General features: G+C 41.6%; 1 protein-coding gene across 3 annotated transcripts in view; it reads left to right on the top strand.

Annotated features, from left to right (window-relative positions):
• The window catches only part of VWC2L (von Willebrand factor C domain containing 2 like), a 155,789-nt gene that overhangs the window by 2,831 nt on the left and 130,627 nt on the right, over positions 1-22,331 (top strand). For all 3 annotated transcript variants that reach the window (XM_020798997.3, XM_020798998.3, XM_072977772.2), the window contains exon 2: positions 822-1,294. In XM_020798997.3, coding sequence (XP_020654656.1) covers positions 899-1,294 — 396 coding nt within the window. In that variant the 5' untranslated portion in view covers positions 822-898. The remainder of the gene's footprint in view (positions 1-821; positions 1,295-22,331) is intronic.

Raw genomic sequence — 22,331 nt, 5'->3', positions numbered from 1 at the left:
AGAAACAATTAAAATTTAGGTCTAAAAGTCAGTACATTTCAGAATATCTCCCTCGGTCTCTCTTTTTGTTAAAAAAAGCACGTTTTTCATGAAAGCAGCTAAATATTCTTACATCTTGCTGTTAACTGAACCAGCTGAGGTGGGTTGGAAGCTATTTTCAGTTGTAACCTAGTAGTTAGATGGCAGCAATTATTACTCTTGGGCCAAGCTCCATTTCCTCAAATGGAAACAGATGACTCATCCTTTCAGTAATTTAGGGGGGGAAAAACACCTCCATACTGGTGAGGAAACAAATGGGCAAGCCATTCAGCTATAAACAAGCTTGTATTGGTGTATGCATCACGATACATATTCAACAGTTGAATGTGTGGATGCAATGTCTAATGTCTTCCTCCTACAGGAACCTGATTGACATCAATTCTAACCTTATCTGGCTAACAGGAATATTGTCTAATCCAATTTGGATTAACATTCTTTCATAATTTTCTGCTAGTGTGAAAATCGTTCAATTTGACAATTTAATAGTAATATTGAAGTACACGTTGCATGCCATCTAGATGAAATTATATGAATCACTAATTCCTGGTAGCAGACAAATCTTTGTATAACTAAGGGACTATTTAGGTTTATGTGTATATTTTTCAATTGACTTTGTCAATATTACATAGAAGAGTTAATGATGAATTGACCCTACATTAGACTCTTAGGAACTGTTAGAAACACAGGATTTCTAATTAGTTAATGCATGGCATAGTAGATATAAAAGTGTAAATCCTATGCATCTATTTCAAATTGTGCGTATTTGAAATATTTGTTTTCAGCTCACCATCCTGGCCTCTCCATGGAAGCATCCGTTTACATCTGGTATTAGGACCATACACAGAAGTTGAGGAGGGGGATGGCTCTTCATATTCATGAAGCCTGCATATTTCTGTTGCTAATTCCTAATTTGGTCACTCCAGCTGCCTTCAACCATGAAGACTACCCTGCTGATGATGGTGATCAGATCTCAAATAACAATGATAACAATCTGATCTTCGATGACTATCGAGGGAAAGGCTGTGTGGATGACAGTGGCTTTGTATACAAACTGGGAGAGCGCTTTTTCCCAGGGCATTCCAACTGTCCCTGTGTCTGTACTGAGGACGGGCCTGTTTGTGACCAACCAGAATGCCCCAAAATCCACCCAAAGTGTACTAAAGTAGAACACAATGGATGCTGTCCAGAATGCAAAGAAGTGAAGAACTTTTGTGAATACCATGGGAAAAGTTACAAAATCTTGGAGGAATTTAAGGTAAGACCAAATAATTGATGGATGAATGGACGGATGGACTGACTGACCAGTTGATGATATAGCTAAACATATTTCTATGTGCAGTACAAAATACAATACTAATGACATTTCAGTTGCAGCTTCTTTCTGAATGCATTAATGTGTAGTCTAAATGGTAAGTGGGGAAAAATGAATTCTGCTACTAGTGGCTGATCCATGAGGTAGTTAATATTAGAGAGATTAATGTGTCATCAGGGTGGAGCTGATGGTTAATTTTACTCTCTCTCTACCAATGTAATGTTTTAATTGCAGCAATTTATGCACAAGGTAGATGAGTAATGCATAGATGTGGACTATGTGGACTTAAGTACCTTAGAGGTGCTCAGAAACATGTGCCAGCCCAAACATCATTTTTCAAGAAAGAAAGAAAGCAGCAAACACAATTATCCTTCTGTCTCCTACCACCCCCACCACAACCACCAAAAAAGGAACATTTCAGTTCTTTGGCTGTTTTGGAGTTCCCAGGAAGATCTAAAGGTTCACTGAGAAGCACAGTCTTTCCACTTTTGTTTGGTGTGCAGTTGTGGCCCTGTGCATGCATTTGTGATAAGACAGTTGATTGAGAACACTAGGCCTACAGGCAATGCTCGAGGAAATATGTTTATCACAAACACCGCACAAAAATTATCAAAGTGATACTCATGTCCTATATTTGTTCTGAAAGACTAGATGTTTCCATTATGGCATTTTAATTCCACACATCAAATGGCAGAAATTTATTTTCATTAAATAAAATCCAAGTGAAGTTGAGTTACCTTCTGGAACAGAAATCATTCCACTTACACTGGCAAATCTGACAGGGAAAAAAGACATGTGGCCCTTGTACAAAATCCCAAATGAAGGGTGGTTACTACCTTTATTGAGAACCAGTGTGACATAGTATTTAAAGTGACCATGACTCAGGAGACCTTCTTAGGGCCACTAAACTATTAAAACATGGGGAAGTTCTACCCAAATTGCTTGAGGAAAAGCATGATACCTTAGGCTGATGCAACAAGCTTGGAATTTCCATCTTCAGATACTACTTTAACAGAGAGTCTGAAACGCCAACACCTGGGCAAGTTAATTTGGGGGCATTTTCTTGTCACTACCCCTAAAACTGTACAGTGTACAGTATGTATAAGGAACTTGATTTTAATGTTTTAGTTGTCCCATAAATGTAGGAAACAGTCCTGTTTTGGCCATTCTTAGGATCAGGTTGTTTTCTAATCAACATCATTTGAGCCCTATAAACTATTGTGAGGGACGTGGTGGCGTTGTGGGTTAAACCACAGAAGCCTCTGTGTTGCAAGGTCAGAAGACCAGCAGTCATAAGATCAAATCCGCACAATGGAGTGAGCTCCCGTCGCTTGTCCCAGCTCCTCATCAACCTAGCAGTTCGAAAGCATGTAAATGTGAGCAGATAAATAGGTACCATCTCAGTGGGAAGGTAATGGCGTTACGGGTCTAGTCGTGCTGGCCACATGACCATGGAAACTGTCTTCGGACAAATGCTGGTTCTACGGCTTAGAAACGGGGCTGAGCACCGCCGCCTAGAGTCGGACACGACTGAACTAAATGTCAAGGGAAACCTTTACCTTTACCTTACACTATTGTGAAGCATATTTTTGCATGTAAATCTGCAAATGGGAAAAGAAATGAAATATATTCATGAGTGACGAGTGGGCCATCTAGCTTAAAGAGTTGTTGTTGATGATGATGATCATCATCATCATGAAACATAAACTCTATCTGCAGTTCTTTGGCAGATTCCCCCCCCCCCCATACTGAAGATAATTGAACTGACATTGTCAAAAATGATTTATGGATCAGAAACATTGAACCACAGGCAGCTAAGCTTTTTGATCATTATGAACTTTTTGGAAACAGTCTTTTGTTTTGCAGACCATAATCTTGCTCAGTCAAACCGCTTGTACCCAATCTGCTGGGCATCTAGTTCAAAGTTTTTCAGACTTACTCAAGGAAGTATCCAGTATGCTTCTGAGTGATTTGCAATAGCAAGCTAGAGATTGCCAGAACTCCACAAGCAGAACATTATAAAAAGGGAAAGAGTGGCAATCCTTAGCTGATAAAAATATTTCACATCTTAGATTTTCAAAAAATGTGAGACTTTTTGTGATTGTTAAGGCTGAACTGTTGAAAATATGTTCTGTAACTTATATATAAATCTGAATATTTGAAAGTGTGGTGGCAGCAAGGAGTATCTTATAGGACATATGTATTACATATATTTTCTGGCCATAATTCAGGAGAAGATATACTCTCTCCCACAAACTGAACAGGCTGAGGCTTGAAATTTTAGTAACTCCGCCGGCCCTCTGTAGACAACAAATAGATTGCCATACTCTACAGCACATGGGGTTCAGTCTGGACAGTCTGATTAGCTGGATTCCACAAGCCAATGACACAAGCCGACTTGGTGACATGACTCCGAGGCTTTTCTGTGTATTGGATAATGTCACATCTGAAACAATTTACAGGAGGGCATAAAGGAAGCATAGGTATAAAAACACACAAAAATTTTAATGCATTCTTACATGGAATGTATAAACTGTGTTACTTACCTTAAAGATGTGGCTATGGAGCTACTGTTTGTCCTTACATTCTGTGGATTTTCTGGGAGCTCAGAACAAGATTCTTCAGTACAGAATGGCAATCATATTGTTGCTGTCTGTGAACCATCATTCATAAGTGGGATGTGAGGGCGATCTGGCTGCGACATCTGTCATCCCATTGATCGCTAGGGTTGATTCGGCTGATCTGGCTGGCTAGGTGGGTGTCCCCTTCCTCCCTCACTGCTCCATGTGCGTCCCTCCCAAAGCTGCATGCTCAGTGAAAGAGGACAACCATTCCAGCTAGAAGGAGTGTACCATTCTTCGGTCAAGGATATCATATATGAGTATCTGTAAAGAGTTGGAGCAAACAGAAGGATTCTTTTAGCAAAGGCTACTTTGAACCAAGATGGTGTTGGCTTGCTCATCCCTACTACTAATATAGCAGTATCCGTTAGCATACTTAAAGTATACAGTTGCACCTAGACACGGATTGCTACATTTTCAAAGGATTGCTTCCTATGAATAACAAATAGAGTTGGCACAAAATGCCATCCAATTTCAAAAGCAAGAAAAAGGAATATTGAGAAGTCTGACGAAATTTCTCAGAGATAGCTAGCACCACACAGTGCATGAAATGTTATGCTGAAGAAAACAGTAAGACCCGCCTCAGAAATGTTATGGAAAACAAAAAAGGGTTTTGAGAGAGTAGCAAAATGATGCAACTGGAATAGTAGTTTTTACTGGCCTCCTTATTAACATGACATATCCTTCATCCAGCTACATTTTGCTGTTAACAGATTCCTGTAATGTGATCTTAGAAATCATTGCAGATTACTTTCAAGTAAATATGCTCTGTGATGCAGCATTAAAGGGTTCTGATTTCTCAGTTCTTAGAAGTTATAACAATGTCTTCCAGAAAACTGGATAATGAATGCATTTACCTAACAGCAGGCAATCATTCCTTACAAGTTCTGAAATGTATGCAAGCCAACTTGAGATATGGGAAAAAACCAAAACAATATTGTGAACTGTTCCCTAACCCAAAGCTATTGCTTCCTATTGCCTCATTTTAAATTCCATTTGGTCCCCGGTGTATGAAGTTTGTGTTGGAAGATAATGAATAAATAGTTTCATCTAGTTTCACGGAAGAGTTTGTTATCATATTTTCTTTTCCTTTATCCAGTTCAGCGGAGGATCCCAAGTAATGCATTATATCAAACGCATCATAAATGATTCTTCTTCATGATGTTGAATTGCTTTTCTCTGATCTCAGCTTTTCTTTTAGAACAGACAATCTAATTTAATAACACATTTAACAATTCTTCACTATTTGTTAGATTTTTAGTCAGTGGATAGAGCTCAAAGACTCCTTCCTTGGAAGACTAGACCAAATTTCTAACTTTCAGGGGGGAAATGAAGCAAAAGAGTCACAGAGGAAGTTATTTGTAATAGATACAACGTGGTCCATGTCATGGGTGATAATGATGGAAAACCAGCTATGGTTTCAAAATGGTCTGCTCCCATTTAGTTCCATTTCATGTCCAGTTAGTGATGTGGTGAACCAAGCTTACAGGGCTGAAGGACCAGGACTTGTTGAGGAGCAGGGATGCTTCTGTTGTTTGCCACCTCCCAAAAGCTTCCTTTTTCCCTCTTCAGCTGCGATCTCCACAGTACTAGAGGGTATGGTACATCTTCCCCTTCATGGATTGCTGCCTTGTCATGGCGAAGGGTCTTGAGTAATTCAGAGAAGCTATGGGCTATGCCGTGCAGGGACACCCAAGACGGAGAGGTCATAGTGGAGAGTTCGGACTAAACGCGATCCACCTGGAGCAGGAATTGGCAAGCCACTCCAATATCTTTGCCAAGAAAACTCCGTGGACAGAAACAAAGGCTAAAATATATAACGCTGGAAGATGAGCCCCTCGGATCGGAAGGCATCCAACATGCTACCGAGGAAGAGCGGAGGACAAGTACAAGTAGCTCCAGAGCGAGTGAAGTGGTTGGGCCAAAGCCGAAAGGACGCTCAGCTGTGGACGTGCCTGGAAGTGAAAGGAAAATCCAATGCTGCAAAGAAAAATACTGCATAGGAACCTGGAATGTAAGATCTATGAACCTTGGTAAGATGGATGTGGTCAAACAGGAGATGGCAAGAATAAACATCGACATCCTGGGCATCAGTGAATAAAATGGACGGGAAGGGGCAAATTCAATTCAGACAACTACTATATCTACAATTGTGGGCAAGAAGCCCGTAGAAAAAATGGAGTAGCCCTCCTAGTCAACAAAAGAGTGGGAAAAGCTGTATTGGGATACAATCTCAAAAATGAAAGAATTATTTCAATATGAATCCAAGGCAGACCTTTCAGCATCACAGTAATCCAAGTTTATGCACCAACCACCAATGCTGAAGAGGCTGAAATTGACCAATTCTATGAAGACTTACAACACCTTCTAGAACTGACAACAAAGAAAGATGTTCTTCTAATTATAGGGGACTGGAATGCTGAAGTAGGGAGTCAAGAGATAAAAAGAACAACAGGTAAGTTTGGCCATGGAGTTCAAAACAGAGCAGGCCAAAGGCTAACAGAGTTTTGTCAAGAGAACAAGCTGGTCATCACAAACACTCCTTTCCAACAACACAAGAGGCGACTCTACACATGGACAACACCAGATGGGCAATACCGAAATCAGAAAGGGAAAATTACAGAAAATTGAATGCAGACTTCCAAAGGATAGCAAGGAAAGACAAAAGGGCCTTCTTAAATGAACAGTGCAAAGAAATAGAGAAAAATAATAGAAAGTGAAAAACCAGAGATCTGTTCAAGAAAATTGGAGATATTAAAGGAAACTTTTGTGCAAAGATGGACATGATAAAGGACAAAAATGGTAGGGACCTAACAGAAGCAGAATACATCAGGAAGAAGTGGTAAGGATACACAGAAAAATTATACCAGAGAGATCTGGATGTCCCAGACAACCTAGATAGTGTGGTTGCTGACCTTGAGCCAGACATCCTGGAGAGTGAAGTCAATTGGGTCTTAGAAAGTATGGCTACCAACAAGGCCAGTGGAGGTGATGGCATCCCAGTGGAACTATTTAAAATCTTAAAAGATGACGCTGTTAAGGTGTTATACTCAATATGCCAGAAAATTTGGAAAACTCAACAGTGGCCAGAGGATTGGAAAAGATCAGTCTACACCCCAATCACAAAGAAGGGCAGTGCCAAAGAATGCTCCAACTACCGTACAATTGCACTCATTTCACAAGCTAGCAAGGTTACACTCAAAATCCTACAAGGTAGGCTTCAGCATTATGTGGACCATGAACTCCCAGAAGTACAAGCTGGATTTCGAAGGAGCAGAGGAATGAGACCAAATTGCTAATGTGCGCTGGATTATGAGAAAGCCAGAAAGTTCCAGAAAAACATCACTTCTGCTTCATCGACTACGCAAAAGCCATTGACTATGTCAACCACAACAAACTATGGCAAGTTCTTAAAGAAATGGGAGTGCCTGACCACCTTATCTATCTCCTGAGAAACCTATATGTGGGACAGGAAGCAACAGTTAGAACTGGTCATGGAACAACTGATTGGTTCAAAATTGGGAAAGGAGTACAACAAAGCTATATATTGTCTCCCTGCTTATTTAACTTATATGCAGAACACATCGTGCAAAAGGCTGGACTGGATGAATCCCAAACTGGAATTAAGATTGCTGGAAGAAATACCAACAACCTCAGATATGCAGATGATACCACTCTGATGGCAGAAAGTGAGGAGGAATTAAAGAAGCTCTTAATGAAGGTGAAAGAAGAGAGCGCATAAAATGATCTGAAGCTCAACATCAAAAAAATTAAGATCATGGCCACTGGTCCCATCACCTCCTGGCAAATAGAAGGGGAAGATATGGAGGCAGTGACAGATTTTACTTTCTTGGGCTCAATGATCACTGCAGATGAGGACAGCAGCCACAAAATTAAAAGACGCCTGCTTCTTGGGAGGAAAGCGATGACAAACCTAGACAGCATCTTAAAAAGCAGAGTCATCACCTTGCCAACAAAGGTCCGCATAGTCAAAGCTATGGTTTTTCCAGTAGTGATGTATGGAAGTGAGAGCTGGACCATATAGAAAGCTGATCCCTGAGGAATTGATGCTTTTGAATTGTGGTGTTGGAGGAGACTCTTGAGAGTCCCCTGGACTGCAAGGAGAACAAACCTATCCATCCTGAAGGAAATCAACCCTGAGTGCTCACTGGAAGGACAGATCCTGAAGCTGAGGCTCCAATACTTTGGCCATTTCATGAGAAGAGAAGACTCCCTGGAAAAGACCCTGATGTTGGGAAAGTGTGAAGGCAAGAGAAGGGGACAACAGAGGATGAGATGGTTGGAGAGTGTCATTGAAGCTACCAACATGAATTTGACCAAACTCCGGGAGGCAGTGGAAGACAGGAGGGCCTGGCGTGCTCTGGTCCATGGGGTCACAAAGAGTCAGACATGACTTAATGATTAAACAACAACAATGGTAGATCTTTCCTATAAAGCATATTGTTGTGCGCTGTCCACATTGCAAGGCAAAGCATCTTAGAAGCTACCTGTTTTATTAAAGACGTGCTGCTGCAGGAGCCACAGGCCAGATGGGCAGTATATAAATTGAAGAAATAAATGAATAATGAAATCTGCTAGTACTGGTTGTATTTAGTAGGACTTAGTACAGTTGTATTAGTACTTAGTACAGTTGTATTCCACAGTTCTGGAGAATCCATGATTTCACAATTTGCTTGTGCATCACTGTCTCCTGTAACACAGAGGTCCCCAACCCCCAGCCCATGGCCCGATGCCAGTCCATGGCCTGAGCCAGACTGGGCCACGGAGAGAGACTTTCCCCCCCTGCATGCACTTCCACACATACAGCTTGTTTGCGCCTCTGTGCGAGCATGCGAGCACCCGCACGAGCGTTGCACTGCCCTTTGTGCATGCACACAAGTGCATCTGCACATGCGCTGTGCCGCCCTTCACACATGCACCCAAGTGCACATACGCGCCTCCACACATTTGCACAAGTGCAGGTGGTCCCCCACCTTCCCCAGCCGGTCCGTGGGGCTAAAAATGTTGGGGACCGTGACTGTAATTGACCATGTTAGAAAAGGGAACCCAATTCTATTCACTAGACAGATTTCTGGTGTGGAACTCTATCAGGAAGGGATCTGTCTCACAATTTATGTAATATTTATTTTAAAACTAAAAACAGTAAGCATACAACTATTAAAAAAGGATAAAACAAATACCACACTAAAATGGTAAACAAAAGCAACACCAAAAACACATTTAAAGCAATGAGGCACAAAAATCCATTTCAAACCCTACTCAGGCAGCTAGTCACTAAGGGAAAGCTTGCCTGAAGAAAGAGGTCTTGGCTTGCTTGCGAAAGGACAGTAGAGGTGCATCCAACCTGGCCAGGAGGGAGTTCCAGAATCTGGGAGCAGCAGCAGAGAAGGTCCTGTCCTGGGTCCTCACCAAATGCACCAATGAAGGTGAAGGGGCCATGAAAAAGATCTGCCCTGATGGTCTTCATATGGCAAGCCATTCAGTTCTTAAGCAGGGAGCTTAGTCTTAGCACAGTAGCACAAAACTATCTAAGCATGAATTGGTGGCCTTGGGCTTCCACAGGATCTGGTGTACTGTATTGCAGATTGCTTGACAGACCAGGTTGGCACACAGATGCAGCTCAACTTAAAAAAACAATAGGTTTGCTTTTATCTGAAGGAAACACTGTTTCCTCTTTCTTCAACTCAGGGCTTGTCCACACAGATTCAAAACTACCAGTGCTTTGAGTACTTTTTTGCCATTGACCAGATGATGCAGCATGAAATTTGATCAGATTCGTGGCTTTTCCACCTGCCTTTGGTGCTTTTACAGTCTAATCTTTCTCGGGGCTTGCATTATCTTGAATTGGACTTTGTTGATGGGAGTGGAGCTTAGTGGAGCAGAGTTCATTTCTGTGTCAGAGGCTCCAGTCTGGAAGCCCTTATTAACTTTTAAAATTGAGGAGAAATGCCAGGTAAAAAAAGCCGCAGAGTGAAAGCAGTTTGTAAAGTTATCTTTTCTGGGAAGTTAGAGAAGTGATCTTGAAAGATCTGACTTTGGCAATACAATGTCAACACCATTATTGGTAAGCCCTACTGCTGAACCATACCTACCTATGTTCATTTGCTGCATCCTGGAGTACAACCTGTCATTTCCATCACAGCCTTGTCCGATTATATATATAGCCCCATATATTTATGTATATCCTCAATAAGCAGCAACATTAGGTTGTCACCCTACAAAATTCTAGAACAGGGGTCATAAATATTCTTGGTTTAAGACAACGAAAGAGAAATAAAAGAAGTACATTTCTCCAGTTCTTTGCAGGAAAAGGTACACAGAATATGCCTCTTATATATATTTTTAGCAGAATACAAATGCTGTAGATAAATCAATAAATAGCTTTTTGTACTGTAGAAGCCTGTAGCAACAGCCTCCTGGATGTTATTGATGGCAACCCAGGTATCATAGAGCTAAACATCAAACAGTTTCTGAAAAGAGGTGTGTGTGTATCCATGCAGGTGCAAAACCATTGTTTTAGGTGCATAGGATGAAGACTAGTTTTGACTTTTGCACATGGTCTCGACATCAAATTAATACCTTGCCAAGCACTGATGATCAATTAATTGTGGAAACATTTGTATGAGGCACACAAGACATCAACTCACTGCTAATTCTCCTTTAAAAGGTTTCAGTAGGTACCATTTTCTGAATGTATTCACAAGTCAGATCCCTGCTGCCACCGCCACTCAAAAGCAAGTGAGAAACACATACTCTATGGCACATAGTTATTGTACTACGTAGTATGGCAAATTGTGTATCTGTTTGATCTCCAAGGTTGAGGAAGAATCATTGATTGCTGCTCTTGTTCTATGGTCTGCAGCATTGTTAAACCAGAAGCTATCATTTTCACCGCAGAGAAGTCCTTATTAGATGGGAGGGGAGAGACAGTTCAAGGCAGGGCAAAAACAGGACAGTTTCAGAAAACACCATTATATTATAACAGTTGCCCGGCACAAGATTCCCGTGAGGAAATCACAGGAACTTCCCAGGATGAAGAAAGCAGCCCATGTTTTATTCCAGATATCTCGTCAACCAGTCAGGCTTATCAGCAGAGTCCAAAGGAGATAGATGCTGCATAAAAATGGGTAGCAGAAAGAGTGCAAAAATTCCTTTCTTCAGGGAAAGGGCACAGCTGAGTGTTAGGGCACCTGTTTTCCATAGAGATGGTCCCAGGTCTCCTTCCTGGCATTTCTGGGGGGGGGGGGGGGGCTGGGAAAGGTTCTTTTCTGAAACCCAGGAGGACCTCTGCCATGGAGGTTATGGGGACCACTTTGGTGCATCTAGGGCAGTGGTCCCCAGCCTTGGGCCTCCAGATGTTCTTTGGACTTCAACTCCCAGAAATTCTGGCCTGCAGAGGTGGTGGTGAAGGCTTCTGGGAGTTGTAGTCCAAGAACATCTGGAGGCCCACATTTGGGGACCGCAGATCTAGCAGACAATTTTGGCCACTCCTGCAGATCCCACTGGGGGCCACCCCTTCCCACTGCTGGCAACGTGAGGAAAAGAAGGTTCTCATCCTTAAACAAGGCCTGTGAGGGAGTGCCTTATTCTAGAGGTCGGGCAAGCTTTCTGGAGGTTCTTAGGACTGTGGTTACCTTCTAAAAATGTGAAAACATGCCAGGCTTTATTTTTTTTAAATTTCTAATTAATTTATTAATTTGTTTGTTTGTTTGTTTGTTTGTTTGGCATGGGGGGAGCTCTGGGAATTGTATGAAGCCAACAGACCATGTGTTGCCCTCCCCTGGTGTTGAAAGTAGCGAAGGAGACCAATGGCTGGCATGGCCCAATATAAGGAAGTGTCCTGCATTCTTTGCTGCTACAAAGCTAAGAGACACCATCTAAACATCAAACAAAAATGACAGCTCATGGCCCGTCTCCACACTGGCAAATATTACATGGTCTGCGTGATCCAGGGCAACAGTTAAATGTACATATTTATTTCTACTCATTTTCTCAGCAGCTACAGCAAGGTTCTCTTATAGGTGGCGAGTGCATCTGGGGGAAATAGAGGAGAACAGACCCTTTGGACATCTGTGAGCCCTTTCATTCCAGTATTTACCCCAAACTGAGACATATATAACTGTGTGATTTGAGTTGCCAGATGTCCTTTATTTTCTAATATTAGCATTTAAAAAAAATCTTACAACTGGCAAGCTTCAGCAGACGGGCAAGGCTTTGATCTCTACACTCACACCATTTTCCCATTGGGTTTTCAAGTGGTAGAAATGCTCGGCTCAATTCCTTGGAAAGTGCTCAGCTCAAAGCAAGCTAATAAAGGTCTAAGCAAACATTATGAAAATCTCTTGGCATGGAATGAGCTGGCCAGCAGTGCGCACTGCGAGGAAGGCTGAGCTGTTCTTCATTTATTGGGGGGGGGGAACCCGGTGAGTAACAAAGCTCCCAAGAGGGGAGCAGTCTTCAGACAAACCCTCCTCCCTGACAGATGAACCTTTTCCCACATGAAGGGAGCCCACAGTTATGCTCTCTTTCTTTTCTTTTTCCCTTTTTTTTAACAATAGCACTAGGATCAATGGGGCCTTTTTATTATGTGTGCTATAATTTTATGTACTGCTTGAAAATCTTTGCACACAAAAGCGTTTTCAATAATGTGCCTTATCCTTTAATAAGAGGAACTGCGAACAATGCTAGCTTGCCAGATAGAACTCAGCTGCTGAAACCAGACAAGAGAAACAGAACATCAGTCAAATGGAAAAGTATGATTTATTATCTCCCTCCTGGCAAAATTACAGTGACACTGCCTATGCAACAGTATCTGAAATTACTGACTTGCTATATTTCTGTCATGGCTGATAAAAGCAATACATATTCAAGTAGAAAGGCATGTCAGACAATGAACTACAATAATACCTATATTAAAAGTAAACTATTTATTTTGCTACTCTCGTTATCAGAGCTGTCGGTCTGTACGTTGGTATGATGCTACAGAGAAATCCAGTCTTATAATTATGGGTGTTCGGCTGAGATCTCTCACCTTGTAAAAGAAAGCCTGTCTGTAAGTAATAAGCAGGGAATAGAGTTTGCAGAAAAACCTTTCAACACTGGCTGCCTTTCAAGGCGCAACCAGGACATTTGGCCCCCATTCCCTTTTGCAGGTCAAAGTATGCATGAGGGATGTTCAAAACCTGGTTTGGTTTCAGTTTCCCTGGCCTGTAGCCTTTTTAATTAATTATTTATAAGGTTTAAATCAGTAAGATGAAAAATACAAAGCAAAAGAAATACACTATAATATAATACCCAAAGAAAACCTAAAGTGAAAAGTAAATTTATTAGACTCACAAACCAATTAAATTCTACATTTAGAAAAACAGTACACCCCTTTCCCTGGGATCAATGGAGAGATATTATGGCACTTCCTTATTTAAGAAGCTCTGCTCCACTTACAAAACTGCATTGAATCTTGTGAAGGTACAGAATCCTTTCCATTTATTAATACATACTCAATAAAATATCATTAAAAGTATTCTTACTTATTAACCCCTTTTTCATCTTAATATCTCAAGTTAGCTTATCATAAATACGTAGCTATATTACAAATTTCTTTATGCCAATCACTTCTTAACCAAAAAGTATACTTTACTTTCCAGTGTAGTGCTATCATTACCCTTGCAGCTGTAAATCAATTTTGTATTAATCTTAGTGTCCACGGAAAGTCCGTTGAGCATTTCAGGGTCAGACTACATATTACTCTCAAATGTGCAGTTAGCAACTATGTCAGGCACTTTAAAAAATGGCATGTTAGGCATCTCCTGACTCAGTTTTTATTGGGACCCCAGCCTGTGGCATCCTCCGTCCATGGTCCCCACACAAATCAGTCCACAGGCTGAAATTAGTTTTCTTTTTTTTTTTTTAAGTTCCACTGCAATCCCAATGAAAACTCAGACTGGAGAAATGGCACACATAGTATAACATTGTTATAATTCCTTGACATAATTGCTCACTGGGCATTTAGCATAACAAGCAGCATGTCCTGCAGATATCCTTGCCTTGAGGACATACAGAAATAAAATCAGATACCTGGTTCCAGTCCTCTGCTTTCAGTGGGATACATAGCCAGGGACAACTTTGAATGCAAATCCCCATTCTTAAATCTCAGCACCTTTATGCACGCAGACAAACATATTTCAATGTGAAGTAAATCAGAAGAGGTCAGAAGAAGGATTGTTGCATGAAGCAGCAAAGCTATTATTTCTTCCCAAAGGGCTTCAGTTACCACAACACAGCTGGTTCTGTGGCACCTTGGTTCTCATATAGCCCAGTCAACTTACATATGGAAGGGAGCTCTGTAAGATGGCGTTGTTACATGGTCAACACTGGGTTTCTTTTTTGGTTATCTTATGCGGTCAACCAGCACTAATGCACATAATCCATAAGCTACATCTTGCCTTAAGTGCACTACTCAGCAACGTGTGGAATTATGTCTAATCACATGCATGGCTATTGTTCTTAAAATTAGGCTTTATGTGTGTGCAGACCCAGTTGGTAGAATGACAGATGGTTGTGCAAGTTTGCACCTGTCTGCATGTATGAATTCTTATCAGTGATGGGGCAGTGGTTTGCACACAAAGCAGGTTGCTTCCAGAAATTATCAGGGTGATATATCTTTGTTGTATTGTAATACTGCTTCTATTGGAATTAAGTGGGGAGCCTGAACTGCATTGAAGCAATTGGCTAAAAGCCAACTACTGGTTATAAGGAGGCTTCAACCCAAGCAGGCAGCTTTGCTGATTTGGGGAGTATCAATTTAACTACCTGTCTTTCAGTGACTCGTGCCCCCAGGCTGGATTTTAATAAATACTGGGTCAAAGCAACACCACATAATGTTACAAAGTTACACCCACTTTGTAGCTAGAGATCTGAGTAGAAATAACAAGAAGAAACAAGAAGTATCTGTGCCACAACTGGCCTGTGAACAAAATTCCTGCAGAAATAAATGGGAAGTTTAATGTAAACACTGATTTAAAAATGACAGGGAAGTGCAGATCTCTGGGAATCTGTGTGTGTTTATGTGTGTCTGTATGTTTGTTCATAAATACAAAATAGGGAACAAAGTATATGACTATACTTTTAATTCTTTCATGAGCTATGAAATATCAAGCAGTTCAGTGATGGATTCTAGTCTGATTTGCTATTTTAAAAAATTACTCCGTTAGGTGCTAAAGGAAGACTAATACAAAAGTTATGACTCAGAGATCACCCATCATAGGCATCCTTCAGTCTCGAGAGACTATGGTAACATGCTCTGTATGGAGGACTTGGAACAGCGTCTAGTGTTCTGATGCTGTATGCGAAGCTGGAGTGTCCTCTCCAGGGCACGAAGCCTGGGTAAAATAATATGGAGGATAGGCTGTTACCCAACCAGCAAATCCCCCCTCTCCACATCACTGAAATAGTCCAATGGAAAGGCAAGAGCCTATACACCTGGTTCCAGTTGTATTGGCTCTTGCCTTTCCATTGGACTATTAAAATTTAGGGTGATACTAGTAATGCAAGAATGAGTTGGAGTAAATGTCCCATGCTGAAGCAGAACTTGAAAGAAAGGGGAAGGAAATAAATATGGGGGCAGTGAGGAGGGGGACTCAGCACTTCAAGCCTGTATTTCTATTTCTTTTTCAACTCATAAAAATTTTAGTAAACCTTCTTCAGAGGCATAACAGATATGAGAGGTAAACCTAAACATAACAGGAGCTGAGCAGGGATGTATTTATCAAGTCCCTTCCTCAATTTCTCCTTGATCTTCTTCACCCAGCCTCCTCTGCCGGAGCCTGCAAGGACTGGAGGGCCTTTGAGGTCCTGTGCCTGAGGTCAGGGCCCTTCCAGCTGGAAAGCAACTGTGGCAATAGAAGCCACAAACAAGCAGAATGATTAAACTCTGCAGAGGAATTCCTCTCTTTTTCTCTGCCATGCCTTTTTGCAGTGGTGGAGATGCAACTCTGATTTGGGTTCATACCTAATTACCTTTCTGTGAGCCGAACAAGATGTGTCATTAATTAAGTGAATGCAATTAATGTGAACATATTCTAAACATTGAAATAGTAGCAACAGAGCAGGGGCAGTGGGAGAAGCAGCAGCAGAACCGTAAGGGTGGGAAAGACCGCTTGGCTTCTCCATGCCCATTGCATTCCCTGGACAAGGTCCTCCTGCTGCTCTTTCTACCCGTGGACCTCTCCCTTCTGATTCAGGCATCAGATTCAGAAGAATGTTTCTCATCTGGATTTCAGTGGGGGGTGGGGGGAGGCACCGGTGTTCTCCCGCTCCCCCTACTGCTGCCTCCTACCAAAACACACTATTTCATCTTTTCAAAATACATCATCAATTGCATTTACACAATTCATGCCACATCTAGTTTTGCTTTGGCCAAAATCCTACTGGAAAGAATTGCACACTTGAAAGGGCAAGAATGCAGTCATTCTCCCCTTTTCCCTGGGCGCACAGCTGGGCGCACAGCTGCTTCCCTGTCCAGAGGAAGCTGAGGAGCATGACAGCACTCTGGCAAGTCTTGCTTGCACAATTATGTAATAAAGCTGTGTGGTTCTAACGATTCTAGCCATTCTGCTATACAGGCAGCTACCTAACATTTCTTCATTAGAAAGTAATTGGTTGATATCCAAGTCATAGTCCTATTTGAGTGTCCTGCCTCACAGGATTACAGTTACACAACAGAAGAATGTGGGATCACAGGCACTAGTCTTGCGCCCTCCTGTCCTCTTCTCTCCTGCCTTGTCCCCATCATCATCCATGAATTGGGGAGGAAAGGTCTGAAACTAGGGGTCATGTCCTAGGCATGTAAGCTCCCCACAGCATTTATTTACAACCATGCATCACCAGGATTCTGAACCATATGGGAAGCAGGCTCTTTGCGTCAGATGACCTGTCTACAAGGCAAGTGCACGGTAGCAAAGATGGGAGAGGAAAGATATTACACAGGGCATAGGGTCCAGCATTAGGGCCCTGTTGTCTCCCTTGACCAAAGGAAGAATGGAAGAGAATGCCCAAACACAGTTACCGCAAGTGTTGGGGACAGCTCATAAAGGGGTGTGCATACGCCCACGTCGCACTCAAGGAAGGGGTGTGAATATGCATGTGTGTCCAGCAGTGGAACACCCCCTCCAAAAAAAAAAAAAAAACCCACAACATATTTGCTTTATATGACTTTCTTTTCTTTTCTTTTGGAATTGGAGAATTTTCACAACATATGATCTGACAGCTATGTCTCCAAGTGTTACAGAGCAAGAATTTTCCAGAGCCAGCCTATTTCTGCTGAAATTTGGCAAGGACTGTTATCTCACAATCATTTTCCCTCTCTTCTTTTATCCTATTACTTAATGATGATCAGAGGCATCTGAGCACTTTTCCGCAGTGATTTTCTTCTGAAACAATTCCTTTGCACTCAGTACTCTTTCTATAGCACCATCTGTGTGCATGGCTTTTTCTAGAGGAGAGTGCGGCATTTCTTGCAGGAATCAAAGCATTGCCCCAAACTCTTTGTGCTGTATCCCTGTTCGTCTTGCCCTTTGGTCTTGATCTCTTCATGTTTCTGTAGTCATAGACATACTCCCCAGTTCCCTTTGCCATTTGTGTTACTTCTTGCTGGGCAATGACTTTACAGTTGCCGACACCAACTCCTCCACCCCACCCCGTGCCAGGGTTTTATATATTGCCCCAGGTTTTGAAGACTCTCTTGCATCTCTCCAGCTTCCACAGTGGGATCATTAACCTCTCTTGTCTTGATGCTATTTGTATATCTTTGGAGACAACAGTGTTAGCCCTTTGTCCAAATCACTTTACATGAAAATGAAATGGAAGCAATCTCAACACAGAGCCTTGGGGAGACTTCTGGAAGCATCATTTAAAAACCATTTATAGTCATTTAAGAGCTCCTGCTTGGCTCCAATTTACCTCACATATGGTGTCATCATTGCCAATATTAGACCTACACCCACTGGAGAAAATGGCTAGAAGAAAGAGAAGGACAGAGACATTTCTGAGTTATACTATGTTTCCCCAAAAATAAGACAGGGTCTTATATTAATTTTTGCTCCAAAAATAGCATTAGGGCTTATTTCCAGATGATATTTTTTTCACAGACAGTAATCTACATTTATTCAAGTAGAGTCATGTCACCTTCTTCTGGTTGCTGCACAATGGTGGAGGGCAGGGTTTCACTTAACTGGGGCTTACTTTTGGGGTAGGGTTTATATTACAAGTATCCTGAAAAAACATACTAGGGCTTATTGTCAAGTTAGGTCTTATTTTTGGGGAAACAGTATAATCTCTTCTAGTCACCAAAGAAAGGCTGAAACTGAATGCAGTTCTAGTCACTGGGAACCTCAGATAATTTACAGTAAGAATCTGAAAATTCACCATTCAATGGCTTTCTTGTCAAAATTGTAACTGGCTGCGCAAGGGGTATAGTAACCAGAGAGAGGGAGGGAGGGAGAGAGAGAGAACTATAAATCAGGCAGTGCTAGAAGTTGAAAAAAGTTGTTTTTCTAGACAATTCCTGGAGTTCCTCCTGGCTGGCAGATTTGGGAAATTTTTATCCCAAAACTAACTTTTATGACCCTGGGGGTGTTAACTGTTAGATTTCCACCTCTTGTAGGAGTTCAATAGGTGGCTCTTCCGAATATAATAACTGTGCATTCTTAGTTATCTCGCATTCTCAGCTACCCATAAGTGATGCAGATGGATTGGAAGGGCAGGATATAGATCTTGAAATAACTTACTTTGAGTTTTGTTTGCTTTCCCTTTTCTTTATCTATTCAGAACATCTCACTGTTTCCTAATGGTTTAAGTCATCGCATGAGCCCCATGCCACTGTGAGAGCTCCATTGAAGATAGTCTATAGGTTATGCCAACTTGTTGGTAACTAAAACTTGGGCACCTGTCAAAAGATTTCAGTTTAATTCAAGCTACAATTTCCTACTGTGGTGAAAATTAAAGGCAAATATTTTGGGATGAATTTCAGGGATTGAAGGAATGTGGTAAAGTCTCAAAAGTCAAATTGTCAGTCAGAGATCTAATTTCCTGACAAATACAGTGTTTTTAAAATTTACAATTCAAGTATTTCAATTGTTGGCAAAAAAAAAAATTAAAGGCAGCTAAGAGAAAAGTGGAAGGAAAAACCAAACCTTGTTTACAGTCGATGTTCCTTAATTAAGCCTTGATAAAGTATCTTCTAATTCCATGAAGCCCCAAATAATTTCCTTTTAAGTTCTCTTTTAACTTTATAGTGATCTTTATTTATAGATTTTCTTTCCTTCAAATATAAGCTTTACTTTGCAAGCTGCAACCATAATTAAGCTGGGGGGGGAAGGAACAAATGTAGAAAATCAGACACCGTGGAAACACAGAACCACATCTGGGCGTTATCAGTGTGCACATGGAAGTTGGTCTGGTTCTGCTCAGAAGCATGATGCTACATCATCACATAGCAGCATGACAGCACCAGCCGAAGAATGGAAGAAAGAAGAAACGGTGGCTAGAAGCAGCATTAGGGAAATAGCTATGGGAAATAGCTCTGAAAAAGTCAAAGGGGTTAGAGGAAGGCTACTGTCATTTTCCAAGTACTGCATTTGCCGCAAAAATTAAAACCTGGAGAATATGTAGTTTAGCATTAATTCGGAGTGACAAGAAATCCGATATGATATGCCTGCCTCAAGTTGACAGCCCTCCTGAGCTGCAATCAGCCATAGTATTTTATGCCAGCTTTAGGCAAACACCAACAGAATTCCAGCCAATGTCTCAAAGTCAGTCAGAGAAAGAGGGGAGGAAAACATTTGGAAAGAGAATTTTCTGGGAAAAGAGAAACAGAAGAAAAAACGATGGAAAGGAAAAGGCACTAGTATGAAAGAACGGTGATACGGGCTATCAGTGCTTGAGGCCAATCCCCTAGATTGCTGATGATGAGAAATAGATTACATCACACCCAAAGAGGCTGGTTACTAATTTTGAAACCTGCAAAAACTTGGTGGTTCTGCTTTCAAGCTGCTTTACGGCTTTTGCTTTTATTTAACTTTATTTGTAGTTGCCAAGTCAATAAATTTGTGTGTTCAATGTAGGCTAAGGTATGATGTATAACTGACACAGATGGCTTAGAAAAGAAAGCCATGGCTGTTTGGCCTTTACATTTTGTACAATGTTCCAGAATTTGTTATCTCCCCAAAAAAGTCGTAAATAAAAACAAAGAAAAAAACACCATGATACAGCAGTATGCATACAATGAATAAAGTGGCTGCTTGGCAATAAATACCTTTTCTCAGAGTATGAAGAATGGCTGGCTCAGGGACCCATAGCTAATGAGCGTCCTTGCTGCAATCCCTCACTATGTACCAACTAAGTGTGCATGGCAGACTCTTAATTTGCTGTATTTTATCTTATATTGTACATTTGTTTGTAGCTGATAGATTTATATGCTCAAATTAGATAAATTTATTTTAAAAAAAGAAACAGGTGTGAGGTTTATTGGGGTATTTAAAAGATAACCAGTGTCCACAAAATTGTCCCATAACTTCTCTCCTGTTGACAATGGGTCAACCATGGGTTTCCATTCTTCATTTAAGAACAGGTTTCCTTCTGCCGTGTTCCATGGGCCTGGCCAGTCCATAACCACATCCGGCTTCAACATCTGTCCGGTCTCTTCTTCCAATAGGGGAGTGGTCTCATCATCCCGGACCTCATTCCACCACGTATGTCCAGTCGATGTGGGGGTCACCCAGGGCCCTCCCTGCATTTCCCCTCCTCATCTCGTTCACTCTCCATTATAATCTCTCACTTCTTTCTCCTTCCACTCTCTCCTTTTCCTCTCTCAGTCTTCTCCGCCACTTCCTGGCTTCAACTTCACCCCGATACGAGGGTCCCGGGGGGGGGGGGAATCTCTCTTGTCCTTCTGTAATCTGCCTCCTCCTTTGGTACCCTCAGTCTTTCCCAAACTCCTGTCCATGGATCCTCCATCCAGACCCATTCCAAGCCTGGAGGCAACTGACCCTCCTTCCTTTTTACCTTTGCTGTCCCCACCTCTATCTCCTCCCTCTTACTCCTTTCTCTTCCCGCCAATTCCTCCTCAGTTCCTTTGACTGTTAACCCCAAAATCTCTTCTTCCAATTCCTGGGTGTCTATCCCCCATTGCTCTGTCCTCGTAGGAGGTGGAGTTAGTAGAGTCTGTATCTCTCTCTCAACCGTATGAGCGAGGGACGGCACTCCGGTGAGAGGGTTGCCATTCTTGCCCCCTGTCAACTTATGGCGAACCCATAAATAAGCAACCTCCAAAATGTCCTGTCCTCAACAGCCCTGTTCAGCTCTTGTAAACATAAGCCTGTGGCTTCCTTTAGGGAGTTAGCCCATCTCGTACTTGGTCTTCCTCTTTTCCTGCTGCCTTCAATCTTTGCCAGCATTATTGTCTTTTCTAGAGAATCCTGCCTTCTCATCATATGCCCAAAGTAGGACAGCCTCAGCTTCAACATTTTTGCCTCCAGGATGGATTTGATCTAGGACCCACTTGTTTATCTTTCCGGTAGTCCAGGATACCCCCAAAGTTCTTCTCCAACATCACATTTCAAACAAAACATCTTTTTCCTGTCAGCTTTCTTAACTGTCCAGCTTTCTTAACACCCATGCATACTGATCAGAAATACAAGTGTATAGATGATTTTGGTCTTGGTCTTCAGACTCTAATTAGCAGTCTCTAATTTAAAAAGTTTCTGCTTAGATTCTGGGGTCAAACCACAGTAGGTGATATCACTCCTCTTAGGACAGCATAAGTTACACAAAGGAATTTTGGCCGCTGTTTCCCATTTTTCTTCCTTACCTCTCTTTGTTTTCTTTTTAATTGGGAAGTGGAAATACAGAGAGCCAAGGTCCTTTATCACAGTTACATTTGTTGTTCCTAAAATATAATTTTAATTCAGTTGTCCTCTTTTATTCCTTCAAGCCTGCTAATCACTTAGATTTTGTGCTCCATGTGAAAAGAAATGGATGCGGAACCTGTCCTGTAATCTACCCTGAACACAGAAGAGGCTGCATGTGTAATTATCAAGCATTAAATAAATAAGTAATCTGCAGCAGCCTTTTGAGACAACAAACAAAATCTCTGCATCATGAACATAATTTAGTGTTTGGGAGACATTTCTACATTCCTAAACAAGTCACAATTTCACTCCATATCACGAGTTCAGCTTACTTGCCTGCTGTGATGGTGAATTGGCCTCGTCTGTTTTGGATAGTTCTCAACACTGCTAAGTGTCTAATTTTAGAGCACAAGTTTTTTTCTTTTTTTCTTTTTT

Source organism: Pogona vitticeps, chromosome 1 (assembly GCF_051106095.1).
Source record: "Pogona vitticeps strain Pit_001003342236 chromosome 1, PviZW2.1, whole genome shotgun sequence".
NCBI classification, from domain to species: Eukaryota; Metazoa; Chordata; class Lepidosauria; order Squamata; family Agamidae; genus Pogona; species Pogona vitticeps.
The sequence above is the reverse complement of the archived record's forward strand: the minus strand, read 5'-3'. Positions and strand labels throughout refer to the sequence as shown.